This window comes from Vipera ursinii (genome assembly GCF_947247035.1).
Source record: "Vipera ursinii genome assembly, chromosome: 2".
NCBI classification, from domain to species: domain Eukaryota; kingdom Metazoa; phylum Chordata; class Lepidosauria; order Squamata; family Viperidae; genus Vipera; species Vipera ursinii.
Window position 1 is genome coordinate 46,873,029 of NC_139513.1, and position 21,560 is coordinate 46,894,588.

Below are 21,560 nucleotides of genomic sequence, written 5' to 3' on the forward strand. Positions count from 1 at the left end.
TCATAGCTGGCTGACAGGCCGTACTCAGCATGTGGTCTTCAATGAAACCGCATCTACATGGAAGGAAGTGTGTAGTGGGGTGCCCCAGGGCTCTGTTCAGTGCTCTTCGACATCTTCATCAACAATTTGAATGAGGGGATAGATGGGGAACTCATCAAATTTTCAGATGACACCAAAGCTGGCAGGAATAGCCAATACTCCAGAAGATAGGCTTAAGATACAGGAGGATCTGGATAGACATGAACACTGGGCGCTATCTAACAAAATGAACTTTTCAGTGGTGAAAAAAGTAAGGTTCTACATTCAGGGAGGAAAAATACCTTGCTCAATAATAGTTACTGTGAGAGGGATCTTGGAGTCCTAGTGGACAATCACTTCAATATGAGCCAGCAGTGAGCTGCAGCTGCCAGAAAAGCCAACACAGTGCTAGGCTGTATTAACAGAGGGATAAAATCAAGATCACATGAAGTATTAATACCACTTTACAATGCCTTGGTAAGGCCACACCTGGAATATTGCATCCAGTTTTGGTCACAACAATGTAAAAAAGATGTTGAGTCTCTAGATAGAGTACACAGAAGAGCAACAAAGATGATTAGGGGACTGGAGGCTAAAACATATGAGGAAGGTCTGCTGGAATTGGGTATGTGTAATTTAATGAAGAGAAGGATGAGGGGGGACATGATAGCAGTGTTCCAATATCTCAGGGGCTGCCACAAAGAAGAGGGAGTCAAGCTATTCTCCAAAGCACCTGAAAGCAGGAGAAGAAGCAACGGATGGAAACTAGTCAAGGAGAAAAGCAACCTAGAATTAAGGAGAAACTTCCTGACAGTTAGAACAACTAACCAGTGGAACAACCTGCCTCCAGAAGTGGTGAATGCTCCAACACTGGAAGTTTTTAAGAAGAGACTGGACAGCCATTTCTCTGAAATGGTATAGGGTTTCCTGCCTGAGCAGGGGGTTGGACTAGATAACCTCCAAGGTCCCTTCCAACTTTATTGTGTGGTATTGACTAACAAAGGGTATTATTACTATTATTATTATTATTATTATTATTATTATTATTATTATTATTATTATTATTATTAATAATAATAATAATAATAATAATAATAATGTTGTTGTTGTTTTGTTGTTGTTGTTATTATTATTATTCTTTTATTCATAAAACATGAAACTCAGTCAACTGAACATTCAAATTGACTGGCACTAATGGTTGACACGGGTTGCTGCCAGCATCCTAGGTATCAGCCAGTTATCTTCTTAAAATGTAAGATGTTCCGAGTAGCGCAGTATTTTGTAGCTTTGCTGAAGTTATTGCAGGAAGCTGCAATTTCTTGCAAAGATTTTGGACATAGTTCCCAGTGCCCCAATGACAATGGGTATCACTGTTACATGTTTCATCCATAATTGCGCAGTTTTGATGGCCAGGTCACGGTATTTCGTAATTGTTTTCAGTTCTTTTTCTTCGACTGTGGCATCTCCTGGTACAGCGATATCAATCAATTGTACACTTCTGTTCTCTATGAAAGCGATATCTGGCGTGTTGTGTTCCAAATGGCGATCTGTCTGTATTTGGAAGTCCAACAAGATCTTCACCCTCTCATTCTCGACAACTTTTTCCACCCTATGTTCCCATGACTTTTCAGACACACGCAAGTCGTATTTTTTACACAATGCCCAGTGGATTAGTTAAGCAACTTGGTCATGTCTACCTTTGTAATCAGTTTGCGCAATTTGGCTGCATTCACATATTAAAATTATTATTATTATTATTATTATTATTATTATTATTATTATTATTATTATTATTATTAATCGCACAGTCAGCCAGATGTTCACACTGGATTTGGCATTTTTGTCTATCTGTCGAGTCCTAACCAAGGACTTGGGATAGGCAGATGTGGATGTTTAATGGTATTACAGATATCAAAATGGAAGTAGTTCCTAGTAAGGCCGTTTTTTGCAATTGACTAATGGAGAATTTGTCAATGCCATTGGTGTTCAAGTGGTGCTCCAGTTGATTTGGGATTGCACCCAAGGTGCCTATTACTATTGGTACTACCCTTGCTTGCCTTTGCACAGTCTTTCTATTTCTATTTGTAAGTCTTTGCATTTTGTTATCTTCTTCAGTTCTTTGTCATCTATTCTGCTATCTCCAGGCACTGCCACATCCACTATCCAGACTATTGGAAGCTTAAGCTCTTTGGTTTAACCAAGTTTTGAAAATATTGGAAATAATTATTGTTTCTCAAGAAACCAGAATAAAGACCTTAGGAGAAAATAAATCTCATGATATATTCAGTACAAATCTACATGAACAATTCAGCAAAAATAATTTTAAAATAATTAGTCTACAGTTGGAACCTGAACAGCAGAAGTCTTTGTCACACAACTTAAAATGATATACAATATTCATGTAATTTTCTTATTGCTATTTGATTTTAAACCTGAGATAATAGATGCTTAGAGATTAATACCAAGATTTAATCACTCATGAAAATATGTTCTTTAATAGTTAACTTTCTGAAACTGAGTGCCAACAGCAACTCTTTATAACCTTCAAAAGAAGCTACTGAATTGAAATACTAAATAAATCTGTGGACATAAAATTGTGATTTATCCACATCTTTCTTTACACATTCTTTACCAAAGGAAAAACTTCAGATCAGCATATACCCTAGCAACAAAATGAAACATCATTTTCTTCTATCCAACAATCTTTTGCCTCTTTATTGGAAATTAGATTTTAAAAAACTTACAAGACCTTCAGCCACTATGATTTTTTTATAACTTCTGCACTTACCTGATGGGTATAACAACTTCATTTTTAGCATATATACTGGATTATCGGCAGGAAGGACAAGGGAGACGCGTCGTCATTTACAGGTTGTTTATTTTGTTAGCCCGGACAAGAGAACAGGGAAAAAACATGCCTTATATAGGCAGCTGTCAAACGGGACAGCAAATCAGCGGGGCGCGTTTTCCCGCCAAGAACAGGGGGCCAATCGGTCAGCTGTTAGGGCAGAATCTCCCCAGAGACAGCGCTAGCGCTTTAGTTAGGCAGGGGAATCCCGTCAGCTGGTTTTGGCGCGCGGCCGGCGTTTTGACAGCTCGCCGCCGCTACTGCGCATGCGCTAACTTTGACAGCTTGCGGCGGCCGCCGGGGCCTGCCGCGGTTTTGACAGTTCTGTCGGTAATGCGCATGCGCGCCGTTTGACAGCTGTCAAACGGCCGCGTGTGCTTGTAGGCCGCGTGGGCGGCTGCGCACATGTAGTCTTTTGACAGCTGTCAGTGCGGCCGCGTAAAAGCGGCCTATGACAGCTGTCTTGTGTTTTAATATAATGCACCCCTTTCCCCCCCCTTGAACTGAACACACAACTTGGAGTAACTTTCAACTGGTGTTGGAACTGTTCGGCGAACTTCCGGCCCATTCGAATTCCGCTAAGTATGCTGGCGGCCTCTTCTGACGAGTGGATCTGCGGGGTGCAGGTACTTCTATGGTTTCGGGGGCTTCTACGGGGGAATGGGTGGAAGGTCTGGGTGGCTCGGGATTTCTTCCGGGTAGTCGGTGCTGGGGGGTTCCCAATTTCCGTCCGCCACTTCTGGCGTGGAGGAGTTGGGGGGTGACCGGGGGCGAAGCTGGTCTGCGTGCCTCCTAAATGTGAGTCCCCCGCCCACGTTAATGGTGTAAGACAGGGGGCCGGTTTGATCGAGAACCACCCCCTGGGTCCATTTATCCCTTCCCCCATAATTTCGGGCCCAGACATTTTGTCCCTTAGAAAATGTTTTGTGTGGCACGTTGTTGGTTTTTTCGGCCGCTGGCCTGTCTGGGTGCAGTCTATCGAGTCGAGTGACCAGTCGGCGACCCCATCTTAGCTCTGCTGGAGATTTGCCGGTGGTGGACACGGGAGTGGTGTGGTGAGCGAGGAGGAAGCGGGCGAGTCGACGGTGCCAGTTTCCGACGATCATTCTGCGCAGAGAGTCTTTGGTGGTCTTCACCATGACCTCTGCGAGGCCATTACTGGACGGGTGGAACGGAGCCGATGTTGCATGTCTAATACAGTTCCTCCTCGTGAAGATCTGGAAGTCACGGGAGGTAAATTGAGGCCCGTTGTCAGTGATTATGACATCTGGTAGACCGTGGGTGGCAAAAACTCCCCTTAATGCTTGAATGGTGGCCTCTGATGTGGTGCTTGAAACCGGGAGAACCTCCAGCCATTTGGAGTAACTATCTACAATAATTAAAAAGGTTTGTCCCTGGAACGGTCCTGCGTAATCGAGGTGGATGCGGGACCAAGGATTGGAAGTGGTTTCCCATTTGTGAACTGGGGCGTGTGGAGGGGAGGGTCTGGTTTGCTGGCAGAGATAGCAGCCGGCTACATGCTGCTCGATGTCCCTGTCTAAGGATGGCCACCAGATATAGCTGCGTGCCAGGGCCTTCATTTTTGAAATGCCAGGGTGGCCCTCATGTAGTGTTTGGAGGACTCTTGCTCTGTGGCATGAAGGGATTATTACTCTGCAGCCCCAAAGGATGCAGCCTAAATGTGTTGAAAGCTCTTGTCTTTTTGCAAAATAAGGTTGGATGGGGGGTGAGGGGCAGGTTGATTGCCAACCTGATGTGACCCATGAGAGTACCCTGCTGAGGGTGGGGTCCCTGGTTGTTGCAAGTGCGATGTCTTTAGCTGTTACTGGGCATTCTGTGAGTTCTTGTATGGCCAGGACTTGGCCGGCTGGGGCTGGATCAGGGTCTATTTGGGGCAGTGGGAGCCTGCTAAGGCCATCTGCGTGGGACATTTCCTTCCCAGGCTTGTAGATTAACTGATAAGAGTAGGCAGAGAGGAATGTCGTCCAGCGAAGCATTCGCGGGGATAAAATTTGCGGGGTCTGGCGGTCCCATGTGAATATGCCCAAGAGAGGTTTGTGATCTGTATAGATTGTAAAAGGTCTGCCGTAGAGGTAATCATGGAATTTTTTAATTCCAGCTACAATAGCCAGGGCTTCCTTATCTATTTGCGCGTAATTGCGCTCGGTTTTTGAAAGTGTCCTCGAGTAGTATGCGATTGGGGCTTGCGTGCCATCGTTAAGGGAGTGGCTGAGGACTGCCCCGATGCCATAAGGTGAGGCATCGCAGGCGATGCATAGAGGTTTGGTTTCGTTGTAGTGCGATATGGTTGTATCGCTGGAAAGTAATTGTTTTAGCTGTTTGAAGCTGTCATTGTGAAGTGGGGTCCACTTCCAGGGGGCCCCTTTGTCCAGGAGTCTATGAAGGGGTTCTGCTATTGTGGCTTTTCCGGGCAGAAATGAATGGTAAAAATTTAGGAGCCCTAGGAATGCCTGGAGCTCCGTTTTATTTTTTGGGGGGGGGTGCGGCTTGTATTGCTTGTATTTTTGCATTGGTGGGGTGAATGCCTTTGCCGTCTATTTTGTACCCTAGGAACTCTGCGGAGGGTACTCCGATTGAGCACTTCTCACATTTTAATTTTAAGCCAGCTGCGCGGAATCTTGAGAGGACTTCGTGCAGTCTGGTTGCTAGGGAGTGGGAGGAGTCACCCGCGATGAGGACGTCATCAAAATACGGGCAGACTCCGGGGATGCCTTTGAGAGTGCGCTCCATGACTTCCTGGAATATTCCAGGTGCCACGGAGATGCCAAATTGGAGGCGGTTCACTTTGAACGCCCCTCTGTGCGTCACTATGGTTTGGGCTTCTGCGGTTTCCCTGGTTACAGGGAGTTGCAGGAAGGCATGTGCCAAGTCTAATTTGGCGAAAATGGAGCCGGACCCTATTTCTGAAAGAACATCTCTTACTGACGGGACTGGGTACGCATGCGGGTTGAGTGCGCGGTTGAGGGTCGCTTTATAGTCCGCGCAGATTCTGACGTCACCATTGGGTTTGACAGGTGTCACTATGGGGGTTTCCCAAGTTCCGCTGTCAGTGGGTTCTAGGACTCCTAGTTTGAGCAAGCGGTCTAGTTCCCTGTCTATTTTTGGTTTTAGGGCGAAGGGAACTTTCCTGGCTTTTATTCTAATTGGTCCGACCTCCGGTTTGAACTTGAGGTCGATGGGGGGGGCATTGTATTTGCCCAGTGAGCCGTCAAACACATCCGCAAATTTTTTGCAGATATTTTCTAAAGAATCAGTTTGGATGCGGTTTGTCCCTTCGAGGCGAATGCCTAATGCCTCAAACCAATCTAATCCTATTAAGCTAGTTCTTGGTTGCTTGGTTATTTGGGCTGTTAAGTGGCCTGAGAATTTTTTAAAATCGACTTTCAGGACGGCTTGTCCCTTTAAGTCTATTTGCGCCCCTTGAAAATCTGCCAGCAAGACCCTGGAGGGTTGGATTGGAATGCGGTGATTTGTTTTGTTGGCTATCTTCTGGAGTGTGTCCCCTGACAGGATGGAAACGGAGGATCCTGAGTCGACCTCCATTTCACAGGGGATTCCCTGTATTTTGACCCACGTTCTAACCTTGGCTCTGGGGATGTTGTTAGCGGGAGTTTTTGTTAGGGAGCATACAGACCCTATAACCCTTGGTTGAGGGCGGGGAGGGACTGTCCTACCTGCGGGGATCTCGTCAAGGTCGTGGAGGGTCTCCCGGTTTAGGCTGCGACATGCTGATCGGATGTGGCCGGTCTTGCCACAGCCGTGGCACTTCACGTTCCTAAACCTGCAGGTGGCTCTGGCATGGCTTCCGCCGCAACTGGCACACTTTGCCCTGGCGTTGGTCTGCGGTTTCTTCGTGTTGGGGCCCGATTGTCGGTCTTGGTTGCGGCTCCTTTCCCGGCCGGCGGTCATCCGGTTGAAGCGGGAGAGGATCGCATCGACCCCGGATTCGGGCTCTGGCGGCCCCTGGTCAAGCTCCCTGGCCTGATGGACAGAGTTGCCTGAGTTTTCGCCAAACGTCTCGGTTTCGTCGCGATGGCTGTCTTCGAACGCCATTATCTCCAGCGTGAGCTCTGCGAGGTCCATTGTGGGCTTTGCCACAAGCTTCCTCTGCAGACGCGTGTTCTGGAGACCGGCGATGACTTGATCGCGGATCCGGTCCTCCAGGTCGGGGAAATGGCATTTGCGGGCGGCGTGCCTGACGGTCGCGATGAAAGCAGTGGAGGTTTCACCCGGCTGCTGCTTCCGTCGGGCGAAAGAGAGCCGCCAATATAGTTCTGACCGCCTTGGCATGAAGTGTTTGCTGAGGCGGTCCATGAGCTCGGCATACGGAATGGTGGTGACCGGGTCCGGGCTGCAGAGGCCAACGGCGATATCGTATACCGCTGGCCCGCTCAGGCATAGGAGCGCGGCGGCCTTGTGGCGGTCCTCCGTGATTTTATTCACAAGGAGGTACCCCTCGACCTGGCCCAAATGCGACTCCCATCCTTCGGGGTGCCGGACGTCGAACTCCCTTATGTGTCCTAGGTTTGCCATCCCGGGTCCGCGGTACTTCGGGCACCTGGAAGGTTGGCTTGTCCGGTCGGTGACTTAGCTAGTGACTTCAGCGGTTGACCGGACAGCAACGCTCCTGGCCCGTGACTTCAGCTAGTACCAGCATCCCATCCTCGTCGCCAGGTGGATTATCGGCAGGAAGGACAAGGGAGACGCGTCGTCATTTACAGGTTGTTTATTTTGTTAGCCCGGACAAGAGAACAGGGAAAAAACATGCCTTATATAGGCAGCTGTCAAACGGGACAGCAAATCAGCGGGGCGCGTTTTCCCGCCAAGAACAGGGGGCCAATCGGTCAGCTGTTAGGGCAGAATCTCCCCAGAGACAGCGCTAGCGCTTTAGTTAGGCAGGGGAATCCCGTCAGCTGGTTTTGGCGCGCGGCCGGCGTTTTGACAGCTCGCCGCCGCTACTGCGCATGCGCTAACTTTGACAGCTTGCGGCGGCCGCCGGGGCCTGCCGCGGTTTTGACAGTTCTGTCGGTAATGCGCATGCGCGCCGTTTGACAGCTGTCAAACGGCCGCGTGTGCTTGTAGGCCGCGTGGGCGGCTGCGCACATGTAGTCTTTTGACAGCTGTCAGTGCGGCCGCGTAAAAGCGGCCTATGACAGCTGTCTTGTGTTTTAATATAATGCATATACAGTATATTTAAAAATAATACCTATTATTTTTTTCCTTAACTGATATTTTTACTCTATGTTTTAATTTACATGGGTATCCTATGTTTTTAGTCATGAGATCAGGAGAGGAGAAATGCTTCCTTCCTTCCTTCCTTCCTTCCTTCCTCATTCATGCAGTTGGGGTGGGTTCTTTTTAGTTTTATTTTTTGCATTATATCTACCTTTTCCCAACCTATATCAAAATTAGTCTTTTCCCTTTATCCATTTGCCATTAAGTAAACTGATTATATTACAATGTTATTCTGATGTTGAGAAACATATATTTTATATTTCATCTACAAGGTGACATGATAAAATAGTCAGCTGAAACATAAATGGCCTCAGTTTTTTTAGAAATGACAAATTTGTAACTGGAAAAATTGCAACCAGGTATTACTATATAATCTACCTAATGAGCAGCTGTTTTTGAGGGGTTAGGAACTGGATGGGTAATAGTGTATTAGTGGATATTCCATGAAAATATGTGAGGTAGCTAATATCTTTAACAACCATTTTAAATTTGATTTAAGATGTGAACACTGCAAAAGTGAAAGATATTTTATTTTATTTTAATGGTAAAGATAGTAACTGTAATTATTGCTCTGATTAATTTTTATCACCCTATTAAGAACACTTCTGAAGTATTTCACAGATGTTTCTTTACCCAGTCAGTAGAACATCAGAAGCCCCACTTTCTGGCTGCTGTAATAAATCTTTCCTCCTTTACAACCTAATCATCAATAAAAGGACTGACCTGGCATATATTACCGAGACCTGGCTGGACCCAGAATGGTGGCCCTTTTGGAGATGGGTCCAGCTGGGATGGTATCAGCTGAGACCCAAGGGCAGGCATGTATCCTTCAGGAATCTCTTGGGGTTTTCAAGGGTGCTGATCCATAAGTGACCAGATGTGAGCTCCTTAGCATTAAGTTGGCCTCTAGGCATCAGCTGTGACTGTTGCTGTTATATTCCTTCAAGACTCAGCTTTATCATCAGGTCTGAGGGAAGTCTCAGGAAACTGGTGAGAGCCTGAGGTGATTCTGTTAGCAATCAAATCCTGTGTGTGTGTGTTATGTATGACTGTCCACTATTTTATACAAACATACATACATACATACATACATACATACATACATACATACATACATACATATATATAACTAACTGAACTAATTCTTACTTTATTATAAGGCTTTGTATTAACAGCATCTTGCAAATTTGAAAGTACTGTACCAACTTCTCACCATCACTTTTAACTGCTTGATTAATTAAGGCAGATCCTACATTTTTCTTCCTATTAAACCACTAGGGAATCCTGCCTTCTTTGTATGATTGCAACATCTCTTCCCTTAGTTCACATGTCATCCACACATTCCATTACAACATATAAAGTTTTACAATCTTCCTTCCTTCCTTCTTTCCTTCCTTCCTCCCTCCCTCCCTCCCTCCCTCTTTCTTTTTATATATGTATGTGAGTTGCAGAACTTCATATGTATACATACACACATTATATTTGTGTGTGTGTGTGTGTGTGTGTGAGAGAGAGAGAGAGAGAGAGAGAGAGAGAGAGCTTTTAATTAATTAATTTGTTTTTCAGTTACAAAGAAGTATATTAACACATTTTTTTCCTGAAACTAGAAAGTGTTCTAAGCATATATAAGCAAATAAGCAATGGTTATTGAAATTTTTAAAGTCCAAAACAAACAATTCTCTTTTGTGCACTATACTGACAAAATATTGCAATGTAAAAAAATAGATCAGGGAACTACCAATACTTTAATTCTTTGGAATGCAATTAATGATTAATAGGACTGGAGATCTATTCTTACATTGCCCTCAAAACAACAAGAAAAAGACTCAGAGCTAGTTCTACAGCTGCAATAAGTGGTTAGAGATTAATATTTGCTTTATGCCAGAAACTTAACGACAAATTATATCAAGCATGTATAGCAGCAAAGGTTAAACATAATGAATCAGAATCAGAATAGAGCTGGAAGGGACCTTGGAGGTCTTCTAGTCCATCCCCTTACTGAAGCAGGAGACCCTACAGTATGTCATTTCAGACAAGTGGCTGTCCAGTCTTTTCTTAAAAACCTCCAGTGATGAAGCACCGACAATGTCTGAAGGCAAGCTATTTCACTGGCATACTGCTATCATGTCCCCCCCTTCATTTCTCTAGACTGGTCATACCCAAATCCTGCAACCGTTCTTCATATGTTTTAGTTTCCAAGCCTTTAATCATCTCAGTTGCTCTTCTTTGCACTTTTTCCAAAGTCTCAACTTTTTTTTTTTTCAAAGTGGCGACCAAAACTGGATGCAATATTCCAGGTGTGGCCTTACTAAGGCTTTATAAAACGGTAGCAATACTTCATTTGTTTTTATTCTATGCCTCTGTTTATGCAACCAAGAATTGTATTAGTTTTTTTGGCTGCTGCTGCACACTGCTGGCTCATATTTAACTGATTGTCCACTACGACTCCAAGGTCTCTCTCACAGTTACTGTTTTTGAGCCAGGTTTTGCCTAATCTGAAGTTGTACCTTTGGTTTTTCATGTCCAGGTATAAAACCTTGCTTTTGTCCACATTAAATTTCATTTTGTTGGATAGGGTCCATTGTTCACATCTGTCAAAACCTTTCTGGATCCCGAGCTTGTCTTCTGGGGTGTTGGCTATTCCTGCCAGCTTAGTGTCATTTGCAAATTTGATGAGTTCCCCTCTATTCCCTCACCTGATTCATTTATGAAGTTATTGAAGAGTACTGGGCCTAAGACAGAACATTGTGGTACCCCACTGTTTAGTTCCCTCCCTGTAGATGCAATACCATTAATAACTTCTCATTGAGTATGCTTTGTCAGCCAGTGATAGTGCTAGGAATCAAGAGAGAAAGCTGGAAGGTTAACAACTCATTATTTAAAAAAACAATCAAAACAACAACAAAAAATATTGGTTGGATATTGTATTATACTTTGCACATTTTCTTTTGTATTGGTATATAGACCAATATTTTCCAATCTGTTGATATCAGCCCTTTGAAGTTGTCCAAATCAGGAAACGGACTCCATGAGAAGGCTAGAATTATGCTTTATTGAAATAGGCTTACTTAGCAGAATCTTGCAAGTCTGATTTGTTTTCTTATACTCCAGTGAGTCAGGGAGAAGCCAGACATCTTAAATTTCTTTCTTTTCCAGGGCCCTGCTCTGTTTTTGTTAACATCTTATAAATATTTCCCTCAAGACCAACATCCAGGTCTGTCCTAAGTTGACTACTGGGTTGTCCTTCAGATTTGCTGGCAAAGCTTTGTTAGAACATTTACTGATTATTCTTCTGTTGCTTGCATTTTTCTGTAGACATTTTTTCAGTGCCTATAGCATTCTGAGTTGGTAAGGACTAGAGTGCTGATCTAACTTCACCTAGTACTAGAGGCTTTTGTATATAGGCAGTATCTTCAAAGGTATTTTGGATGCTGATATACTTGCTGGAGACAACTTCACTATACTCCTTTCCTCTTGGTTTGAGTTTCAATCAATTATTATTTGTCCATTGGCATCCATTCACCCACCAATTTGAGGTTGGAGACTTTTTCAGAGTTTGGTGCTCTTCAGGAAAACTTTTCTTTATTTTTCCCAATCTATTTCCACTCTTGATAGCTTTATCATATCACAATACAACTTTTTTTCTCTTCTAACAGTGCTTTATAATTCTTGGTTAACTTCCTTCCTGAGTTCTTTGTCTCTCTTGGTTTTGTCTTCCCCTTCTTTTTTTGGCAATTTTTTTTGGCATCTTTTGTTCTGACATCCAGTTTGATAGTTCCTGTTTCTTGGTATTTGGGTATTCTATTTTAATATTCATCCTTATCAGCTTATTTGATTTCAGTACTGCTATGAAATTCACTATTTCATAGCAATTCCTGATGTTCTCCTTTAATAATGGCAGGCATATGTTCAAGATCATAATTTGGAAACTGGTTGGCCTCATTATACTATTTTATCTTAACTTGGATGATCTCTTCCAGTTAGCCCTTAGCCATGCAATTATATCTCAGTTCTTTCCCCTTCTTGTATCAATCATATAATCATATCAAATGACTGTTCTAGATTCCTGATATGTCTTTGAGGTTAGCTAGGTCATAGAATGCATACTATAAGTACTACTGGATGTCTCCTTTATTTTTAGTGGATAATAGAATCTTGAAAGTCTGTGAGAATTTTCCTCTGCCCCCTATTAATCAAACAGAATCAAGGTTGTATTATACTGAGTTTCTTTCTCACCCCTTTTTTATTAACCTGGATAAATAAATTAACAGAATAGACTAAAGAATTAAAATTTGTATCGACTCTATAAAATACTGAGATATTGAGAAATATTTCTCAAAATATATCATAATAAGTTGTATTAAGCATCTAAATAAGTAGCTACAACTTCAATAAACATAACTCAATGGTTAACATTTCCATTAAGTGTTTGGGGAAAGATTAGTGCTATTAAAATGAATATTACATCAAGATTAATGTGTATTGTAAGAGGGATTCCAATCTTAATCCCTATTAGATACTTTAACAGACAAATATATTGAAGTGAATTACAGCAGACTAAAAACCCTCAACTGTTCTTAGCCAAATTGAGATTACTTCATGATATTGATTTTCAGTTGTATCACTGGCCTTGTATTTAACATAGGTATAATTTTGCAGCAAGACTTAATTAATATTTCACTCTTACTACTTGGTAAGTAGTGTATATAACTCTTCTGAAATGTTAGGAGGTTTTAGGGTCAGATATATTAAACAGGGTTTTTCCCTTTCAGCCTTAGAAATTGCAAGGAATACATGAGAAATGGATAGTGTAGAATAACTGAAATTGAAAATAACAAGGGAAGATTTTTTTTTGGCTCTTGAGGTACATGTAATTTTAGGATGCATGGCTTGAAAAGAAATTGACAATCAAATTTTATAAGGAATTAAACAAAAAAACCTAATTATTTATTTGAATAGTGGAATCAAGAACTGAAATATCCAATTTTGAGAAACTATGGCTCTAGGTCAGGGGTACGCAACTTTGGCTCTTTTATGACTCGTGGACTTATGACTCGTGGACTTCAACTCCCAGAATTCCTGACCTATGTTGGCTCAGGAATTATGGGAGTTGAAGTCCACGAGTCATAAAAGAGCCAAGGTTGCCTACCCCTGCTCTAGGTATTAAAAACGTAACACATAACATGACTTTGAAACAGATCTGTAAATATTAAACATTCTTCCAAGAGTGTTTAAAATGATTTGAACATTAGATTTATGGTAGGAATTTGCAGGTTCCTTAAGATATACCATAAGATCTTATCTTGTCCATCTATAGTTTAATTTTAGTTTCAAGACAATTTTGATGACTGCATTTACAATACATGCCAATACACTTTGAAAAGAAATATTATAGTTAATGTCTTTCCATATGGTGATATATACCGCAAATGCTTTAAATTATATTTTGCAATATTGTGGATATATGAAAGTTGTGTCGTGAAAGATCATTATATCATCAGTGTATTACATATCTATTCTCTAAGGTAACAGTGACTAAAAACAATTTGTCATCACCCTCTTTCATAACATTTGAAGTAAAATGTTTGTTTTAGTATAACTTTTTTATGACTAAAGGTTTAAGTTTCCCGGAAGGCAATTTATAATAGTTTTAGAGGAATAAATGCTGCTTGCATATAATATGAGAGTTATATAATCTATATTAAAATTTGTATTGAAATCAAATGCATTTTAGTATGGTTTGGGGCAGAAAAACATTTTTAGAATGACAAAATCTATTCTGATTTATGCTTTGGTTAGGAGATATGCTTCAAGGCAACTTGTACTAGTACTTAAAAGAATCAGACTTTTCAAATATCCCCAGTTCCTTCCATGCTTAATGGGGAAACATACATGTTGAAATTGAAAGATTATGGTAGACAGAAGGTTGTCCATATGTAATCAGACAATCATATTAAAGCTAGTTTACCTACACTTGAAACAGAACAAACCAAAAACATAACACTATGAATTCATTTTATATACTCACTGGTGACGTTTTATAATGATGATGTGGGTTAAGTTTGTGGCCCAACATTTAGAACACCTTTTGGGATGCAGGTAGTCCTCACCTTATGACCACAACTGAGCCCCAAATTTATGTTGTTAAGTGAGACATTTTGAGCAAGTTTTGCCCCCATTTTATGACCTTGTTTGCCTCAGTTGTTAAGTGATTCACTGCAGTTGATAAGTTAGTAACATGGTTGTTAAGTGAATCTGGCTTCCCCATTGACTTTGCTTGTCAGAGGGTCTCCAAAGGTGATCACATGACATGGTAACAGTCATAAACATGAACTACTTGCTAAGCGTCTGAATTTTAATCACATGATCATGGTGATACTTCTAAGGTTGTAACTGTGAAAAATGGTCATAAATCACGTTTTTTCAGTCCCATTGTAACTTTGAATGGTCACTAAATGAACTGTTCTAAGTCAAGGATTACCTGTACAGAATAAACAAATTAATTTTTTCAGTTTTCATGACCTGAAAGATACCTTTTTTTATGATAACGAACATAAAATGGCTTGCATGACTTTAATTCAAAAGATTTTTATCTGTGGATAATGAAGAAAATATTAAGTGTGCTATGCCAAAAAGAAGCCAATATTTCATGAATGAGAATATGTAGGGTATTTATATTGTCAACAAAAAGAAGCTTTTGAGTGTTAATATTATTGCTGGTTTGGCTAATTAAGCAAACATTAGTAGGTGGATTACAATGGGTTTTTTATGAAACTAAAGTAAACATTTATCACGGTTCTATTAATCATTCTAATCCAAGTATACATGCATTGTTCTGAAAACCCTCTTGCTTACTTTCAATATTTTTGGAACAACATGGAGGCATTTGACATGTATGTTTTTCATTTGAAGGGAAGGGAAGGATTGGCATGTAGAAGAAAATATTACTGTTTGGCTGAATCCCAAAAGGAGTATATTTTCATTTGTTTAGCTGTGTTCTTCTGTTCCTTCAGTTCTATGTACTCCTTGTCTCTTTTTATTCCTTGGCATGGTTGCTTACTTCTCTGTCTGGGAAGTTGTAGAGGAGCAAGCAGAAAATTGAACAGGATTTAACCATTGCCTCCTTATGTGTGCCTGATTTCTACTAAGATTGGCATAATGAGTTCTGGACATCAAATATGCATTGCTGTCACCCAGTGAACAGTTTTAGTTGACCTGATCCCATTTCCTCTTTACCAGATTAATTTGCCTTTTTGTAAATATTTAGGATTGAATCATCAAAATACAGAATGAAGCCTAAAATAGCTTATACACCTGGTCAAGACTACCTCTTGTTATTAAAAATGTAATTTCCTTTTTCTATTTCTACCTGAGCAGTACTACATTTCCTAAAGAAAACAAAAACTGTGGTCACACAATAGCAATAGCGTCAACTTCTGCAATGAGCCTAGGTGACGCTATCTTTGTCATACGTTCTCAGTTGCCACATAAAGAAAAGGGGAGGGATCAGGTTGCCATCATTCCCCCACCACAAAGGGCTTCTCAAGTGACTACTAGGCAGCAAAACTCAAAAATAACCTACCAGTCCTGACAGCTGCTTCACCCAGCAGCTCAAAGACAAGTTAAAGTCTGACCCATAGTTCAGAACCAACAGACAAGTATTAACCTATAGAGATGAATTTGCATGGAAGGGATCCAAACCCTACCTTCCTAGCACTCTCAGAATCCAAGCCCTACAATCGAGACATCATGCTGGTCATTTTGGGTTCCTGAAAACCTTGCATCTGATGAGGAGGCAATTTTGGTGGCCAGGGATGAAGAAGGACATTGAAAGTTATATTACGAACTGTGCAACCTGTGCATCTATGAAGAAATGTCCCATTAACTTCCCTGGATTATTACAATAAGTAGAAGACCCTTCCCAACCTTGGGAACAGATAGCAATGGACTTTATTGTAGAACTTTCCAAGAACAGTGGGAATACAATGATTTGGACCGTTATTGATATTTTTTTCCCAAATCAAGCTCATTTTGTAGCCTGTCCTGGATTTCCTTCTGCCCAGAAATTAGCCAAGCTGTTCCTGAAGCACATCTACTGACTCCATGAAGCCCCAAAAAGCATTATATCAGATAGGGGGGTTCAATTTACAGCAAAATTCTGGAGAGAGTTCATGAAATTGATTGGGTCAACCCAAGGTCTTTCCTTGGCATTTCTTCTGAGTATGAATGGAGCTGCTGAATGAACGAATGAACACAATGGTGGAGCAGTACCTAAGATGCTATGCCAACTATCAGCAGACTATCTGGGCAGACCTCCTGCCATTTGCTGAAGTGGCCTACAACAATACCGTGCATACCAGTACTGGACTTGTTCCTTTTAAAGGACAATATCCTCAGGAGCCCCCCTCCTCACAGGCCTTGACTGAATGGATGACATCATTACAGTGTGCTTGGGCAAATGTTGGGAAGGCTTTAAACCAAGCGGCTAAAATCCACAAGAAGCAAGTCGACAATTGGCGATCTTCTCAAACACCATTTCATGTCGGAGAGAAAGTCTATCTCTTGACTAAATATCTGAGATTAAAGCTACCCTGTAAAAAGTTGGGACCAAAATTTATTGGCCCTTTCCCTATAGTAAAAATCATAAATCCTGTCAAAGTTGAGCTTAGGTTTCCTCAGCTTTTGGAAAAGGTTCATCCAGTATTCCATTGTAGTTTACTAATGACAGATTCAACCTTGAGTCCAATCCCTCACAAAGCACCAGTTCCAATTCTAGTAGAAAGGGACATCCACTATCAAATAAAATGCATCCTTGATTCTAGACTACATAAAGGGAAGTTACGGTATCTAGTGGAGTGGAAGGGGTATCCCTTGTCAGAGGCTACCTGGGTTAAAAGTAGTGAAGTAGATAGATTAATACAAAAGTTTCATGATAAGCAACCCCAGAAGCCTAAAGAGCCTCCAGTACATAACTGGTGGAAAGATGTCTAATGTATCTAAACTTGTTTTCCAGGAACTTTTTTTTCTTTAGGGGGGATCCAACTGTCAACTTCTGCAATGAACATGACACCATCTTTGTCATTCATTCTCAGTTGCCACATAAAGAGAAGGGCGGGGGGAGGTCAGGTTGTTTTTACTTTTATTAGACTAAACATAGAAAGAAATATTCTCGCCAGACCCTGAAGGCAGAGAGAACTGTCAAGAAGACCGCCAAATGCACTTATTGGAAAATGTGATCAGTAGCATAATAAAATGGAGGGAATTGTTACATTTAATTACTTTGAATCTCTGGGGGAAAGTTTAGAGTTGGTTTCACTTTTGATCTTGCCAATATTATGTATTCAATAAATATGTTTTTTGAGGAATTCTCAATCCTCAGAGTTCTACTTTGTTCAGTTTCATTAGTCAGAACCTTGACCAATATCATTTAGACTTATATACAGCTTCATAGTGCTTTACAGCATTTTCTAACCAGTTTACAAAATCAACATATTGTCCCCAACAATCTGTGTCCTCATTTTATCAAACCCAATAATTTTATTGTTCATTATTTATGATTTGGTTTTTGTATTAATGACTTCCCAAAACTTTGATCAACTTATACAGTCCGTGCTGTGTGATCCAACTTACACTTCTCCAAGAAGCATAATCAAGCAGGTGCATAAGTTATTTCATTAATGTGGGAAATAAGGAACACACATGTGTGTGTATGTGCACACCACACACAGAGAGAGTCAGAGAGAGATAAAACAAAAACAGAATTCCATTTACAGCTCAGTCATATAGATACCTGATACGGAGCTTTGCAAAAGATTTATAATCCTGTAATGCATGAGTTGTGCTGACAGCTTAGTTATCACAGCTAGTCATTGCTCTTTCATGCTGCATGAAGTCCCATTAATAGCTGTCAGTGCCACATTGCCCAAACTGAAAGTTGTAATTTGACATTCCCAACCCTCTGCCACTCCCCACCTCCAAGCCCTCTTCTCCCGAGAGCTTTATATGCCTTGGGTACAAAGGTCAGCATTCAGAATGTAATGCTAGGATTTAGCCGCTGCATCTACAGTATTGATTTATTACAATGGTTCTTTGCATTGCTCTGAAATTGCTTCTACTCCTGTTCTGTAAACAAAACAGCAGAAGCTAAAGGAATACAGACCACATGATTTATCAGATCAACACACAAATCATCTACTCATAAGACAATGCCAAAAGAATAAAAACTGGACACATCCACTAGAGGGAAGTTCCCTGAGAATGGGTTCTGGCATGAGTCCAAAAGCTTAGAAGACAAACTCTGGTCCCAGTGACTGACCCAGTTTGGATCCTATAGAACAGGGGTGTCAAACTGCCGACCCATGGGCTGGAGACATCATGCGGAAGCCGCACCCACCCCATTGCCAGCAATGGCAAAACCGTCCCAATACGTTGTGTGACGTCACGTGATGTTGTGAGTTTGACGTTTCTGATATAGAATAAAAACTGGTGAAAGTCAATGATTTGGCTTATAGTGTTAGTCTTTTAAAATGTGTGAGTTGGCAGTTGAAGGTAATTTGCTAAAATTGTGATTTTTTTAAAAAAATGTTATTCTGTTTATGCCTTACATTAGGGGAACAAAATGGCTTTTGGTGGAATGACTCATACTTTTTTCATTAATATATTGCTGTCCCATGTGTATCAACTGAGAAGCAATGTTACAACATTTGTGTTATGTTTTAGTGGGAAGAACTGAAGCAACACCCAGAGGCCAAATATAGCTGAATTTATGAATCAATTAATGTAGATCTCCAAACTATATGAATTAGAGTGAGCCAGCTCAGTATGCTCAGCATACATAACTATTTTATTATAACATTCAGCCTTGTTGATTTAAAGAAAGGCATATGTCGGAAGTACTCTACATAGAATTATGGATATTATACAGAAAATTTCCCCTTTCTCTCCCATCAAAGTAAAACCCGGGATGAGCCTATTAATCTCAACATTAGCATACAGATAATGTGAGGTATTAAAGAGTTCATTTGGTGGATGCTGCCCTCTCTGTCTTCCTTGTCATTACTAATACTCTGATTCTATTTGTGTCTTATTCCTACTTGCAGACTTAAAATATTCATCTTGTATTCGACTTCTTTTTATAAACAAACAATTTTTTTCTCTCTGTCTTTTTTTAGGATTTGATACCTATTTTACATCCCGCACTTTGGAAAACAATAGAAGAAATGTGTGGTTTGCAGAATATTGGGAAGAAAACTTCAATTGCAAGTTAACAATTAGTGGGTCAAAAAAGGAAGACACTGATCGTAAATGCACTGGTAATTTCATTTTCATTCTGTTGTTTTTTTTAATATTTATTTGACTTGCATGGGAATGTCTATGTGACTGTTGCGAGGAAACACATCTAGACTGAAAGTGAAAAAAGGAGTGAATTAAAAAGAAAAATGAAGGACATAACATGCAAGAACAGGAGAAATAATTAACTAAAATACATTTATTCCTTTTATCTTGTGATAATTGATATTATTCAAAGGGGGTTTTTGGCTCAAGAAAAGGAGGTATATTTTTCAAGGTTTATTTATAGTTATTGTATGGACTCTTTATAGTTATAGGACTAGGAACTAATGGTTCATCTTCTTATCCTAAAACCGAAATATCCTTTGGGCTTCTTATTGTAATTGTGATAATGATCCTACCAAACAGGTGCGCAACTTCTCTTCATTAAAAGCCATTTCTGATCTTTCAATGATATGCCAAGTGGATGAAGCAAAGACCTCGTACATTAAATGTTTCAATTCATTGAGATCTCAGTTCATTAAAGGTGCATCTTTAACCGTGTTGGGCTGGTTGGGAGCAGTCCAGAGTTTGATAGAAGCTGGGCAACTGCACAGATATTTTAAATATAATGAATAAATAAAATCAATAAGTCTACTCTCCAATTATGTATCTGAAAATTTTCAATGAAATCAAGAATTACCATTTCTACCAAGCTTCAGAGGATCTCTGGGAGTTGTGATGTAAGAAACTTACAGCCTTAGGTTGTTCTCTTTTTTAACAGAAAGTGTTTTGAAGGCAGAGATCTATACAATAAATGAATGTCAGGATAGGTAAGTTGAGAGCAAATTAAAATGAGAACAAATCCCACCCCTTACCAGCACTGATGAAATTATCTAGTTTGGGTAATGAAATGTCTACAACGGGGGTATCAAACTCGCAACGTCACATAATGTGTCGTGACATATTGTGACTTTTTTCCCCATTTTCAGCAATGGGGTGGGCGTGGTTTTGCCATGACACATGCGGCCTGCGGGCCGGCAGTTTGACACCCCTGGTCTACAACAAAACAAGCAAGCTTAGAGAGCATAAAGCACTCATCGTTTCAACTCTGAGCTACAAATAGTCTCCTATATCAGCAAATCTACACTTTTTGTTTTCCACAGTGAGAATGGGTTAAAGATGTTCAATGGATAGTTATGAGTAACCTTTTCTTCTACGCATTTGTCTGATCTTCTTGTTTGTAGCTAGAGGCCATGACTTGTTTCTTTACAGCAAGCAATATCACAATTTAACCTCTCCTAGCTCAGCATATTCCACACCTGGTGGATATCAGGTTGGAAAGGTTGCCATATGATAAATCAATTATTTGATAATATTTAGATTTCTTTTGCTGGCCATATAGTTTTCTTCACAACAGGAACAATACCTTCTCTCGTGAGTCTAATTTATGGAACTGGGATTTTCTAATGATCTGCCATGTCAATTATTAATCTTAGATGTCAAACTAAATAATGGCAACATAATTAATGCAATTCTTCTTAGCATTTTGAGATCAGCCAAGTAATACTGGGTTGTAACATTTGCTTCCTTAAACGTTGTTGAGGATCAGGCAAAATAAAAAGGAGAATTAAAAAAATACAGTAGAAGAATGAGATGAAGAAGGAGAGATCAGATTCATCTTCATTGCATAAAGGGAGTGAAGGCTTTAAGACTCTACTTTATACTAAAAATGCCAGATGGGTACTTGAAGCATATGAGTACTCAAGTACTATAATGTTTAATTCAGCAGCACTTCCTGGAGGTAAAAAAAAAACATTCTAAATATGCAGAATTTTTCTGCTAAGGGCATTATTATTTCAATGTAGAAAACAAACAAAAAATAATAATTGTTCAGAAATCTGGAAGACTTCAGGATCACAAAATCTGGCAGGATATCTAAAAGGTGATAATCCTGTAAAATTAAGGTAATTGGGGTATTTGTATAAAATAACTAGTGGGATGGCTTGTGATTACTCAAACTGCAAAAGCAGAATAAAAGTAGCTAGATGAAATTAAGGAAAGCAAAAAAAAGCTTAAAACTAGATTCTTTTTAGATGTCTTCATGGAGATTTTGCCTTGATTGCTAAATAATAATGATAATAATAATAATAATAATAATAATAATAAT

General features: G+C 40.5%; 1 protein-coding gene across 2 annotated transcripts in view; it reads left to right on the top strand.

Moving 5' to 3' along the window:
- GRM7 (glutamate metabotropic receptor 7) overlaps positions 1-21,560 on the top strand; it is a gene marked incomplete at both ends in the record, with an annotated part of 531,980 nt that overhangs the window by 332,820 nt on the left and 177,600 nt on the right. For both annotated transcript variants that reach the window (XM_083355185.1, XM_083355186.1), the window contains one exon: positions 19,294-19,434. In XM_083355185.1, the coding sequence (XP_083211311.1) occupies positions 19,294-19,434 (141 nt within the window). The remainder of the gene's footprint in view (positions 1-19,293; positions 19,435-21,560) is intronic.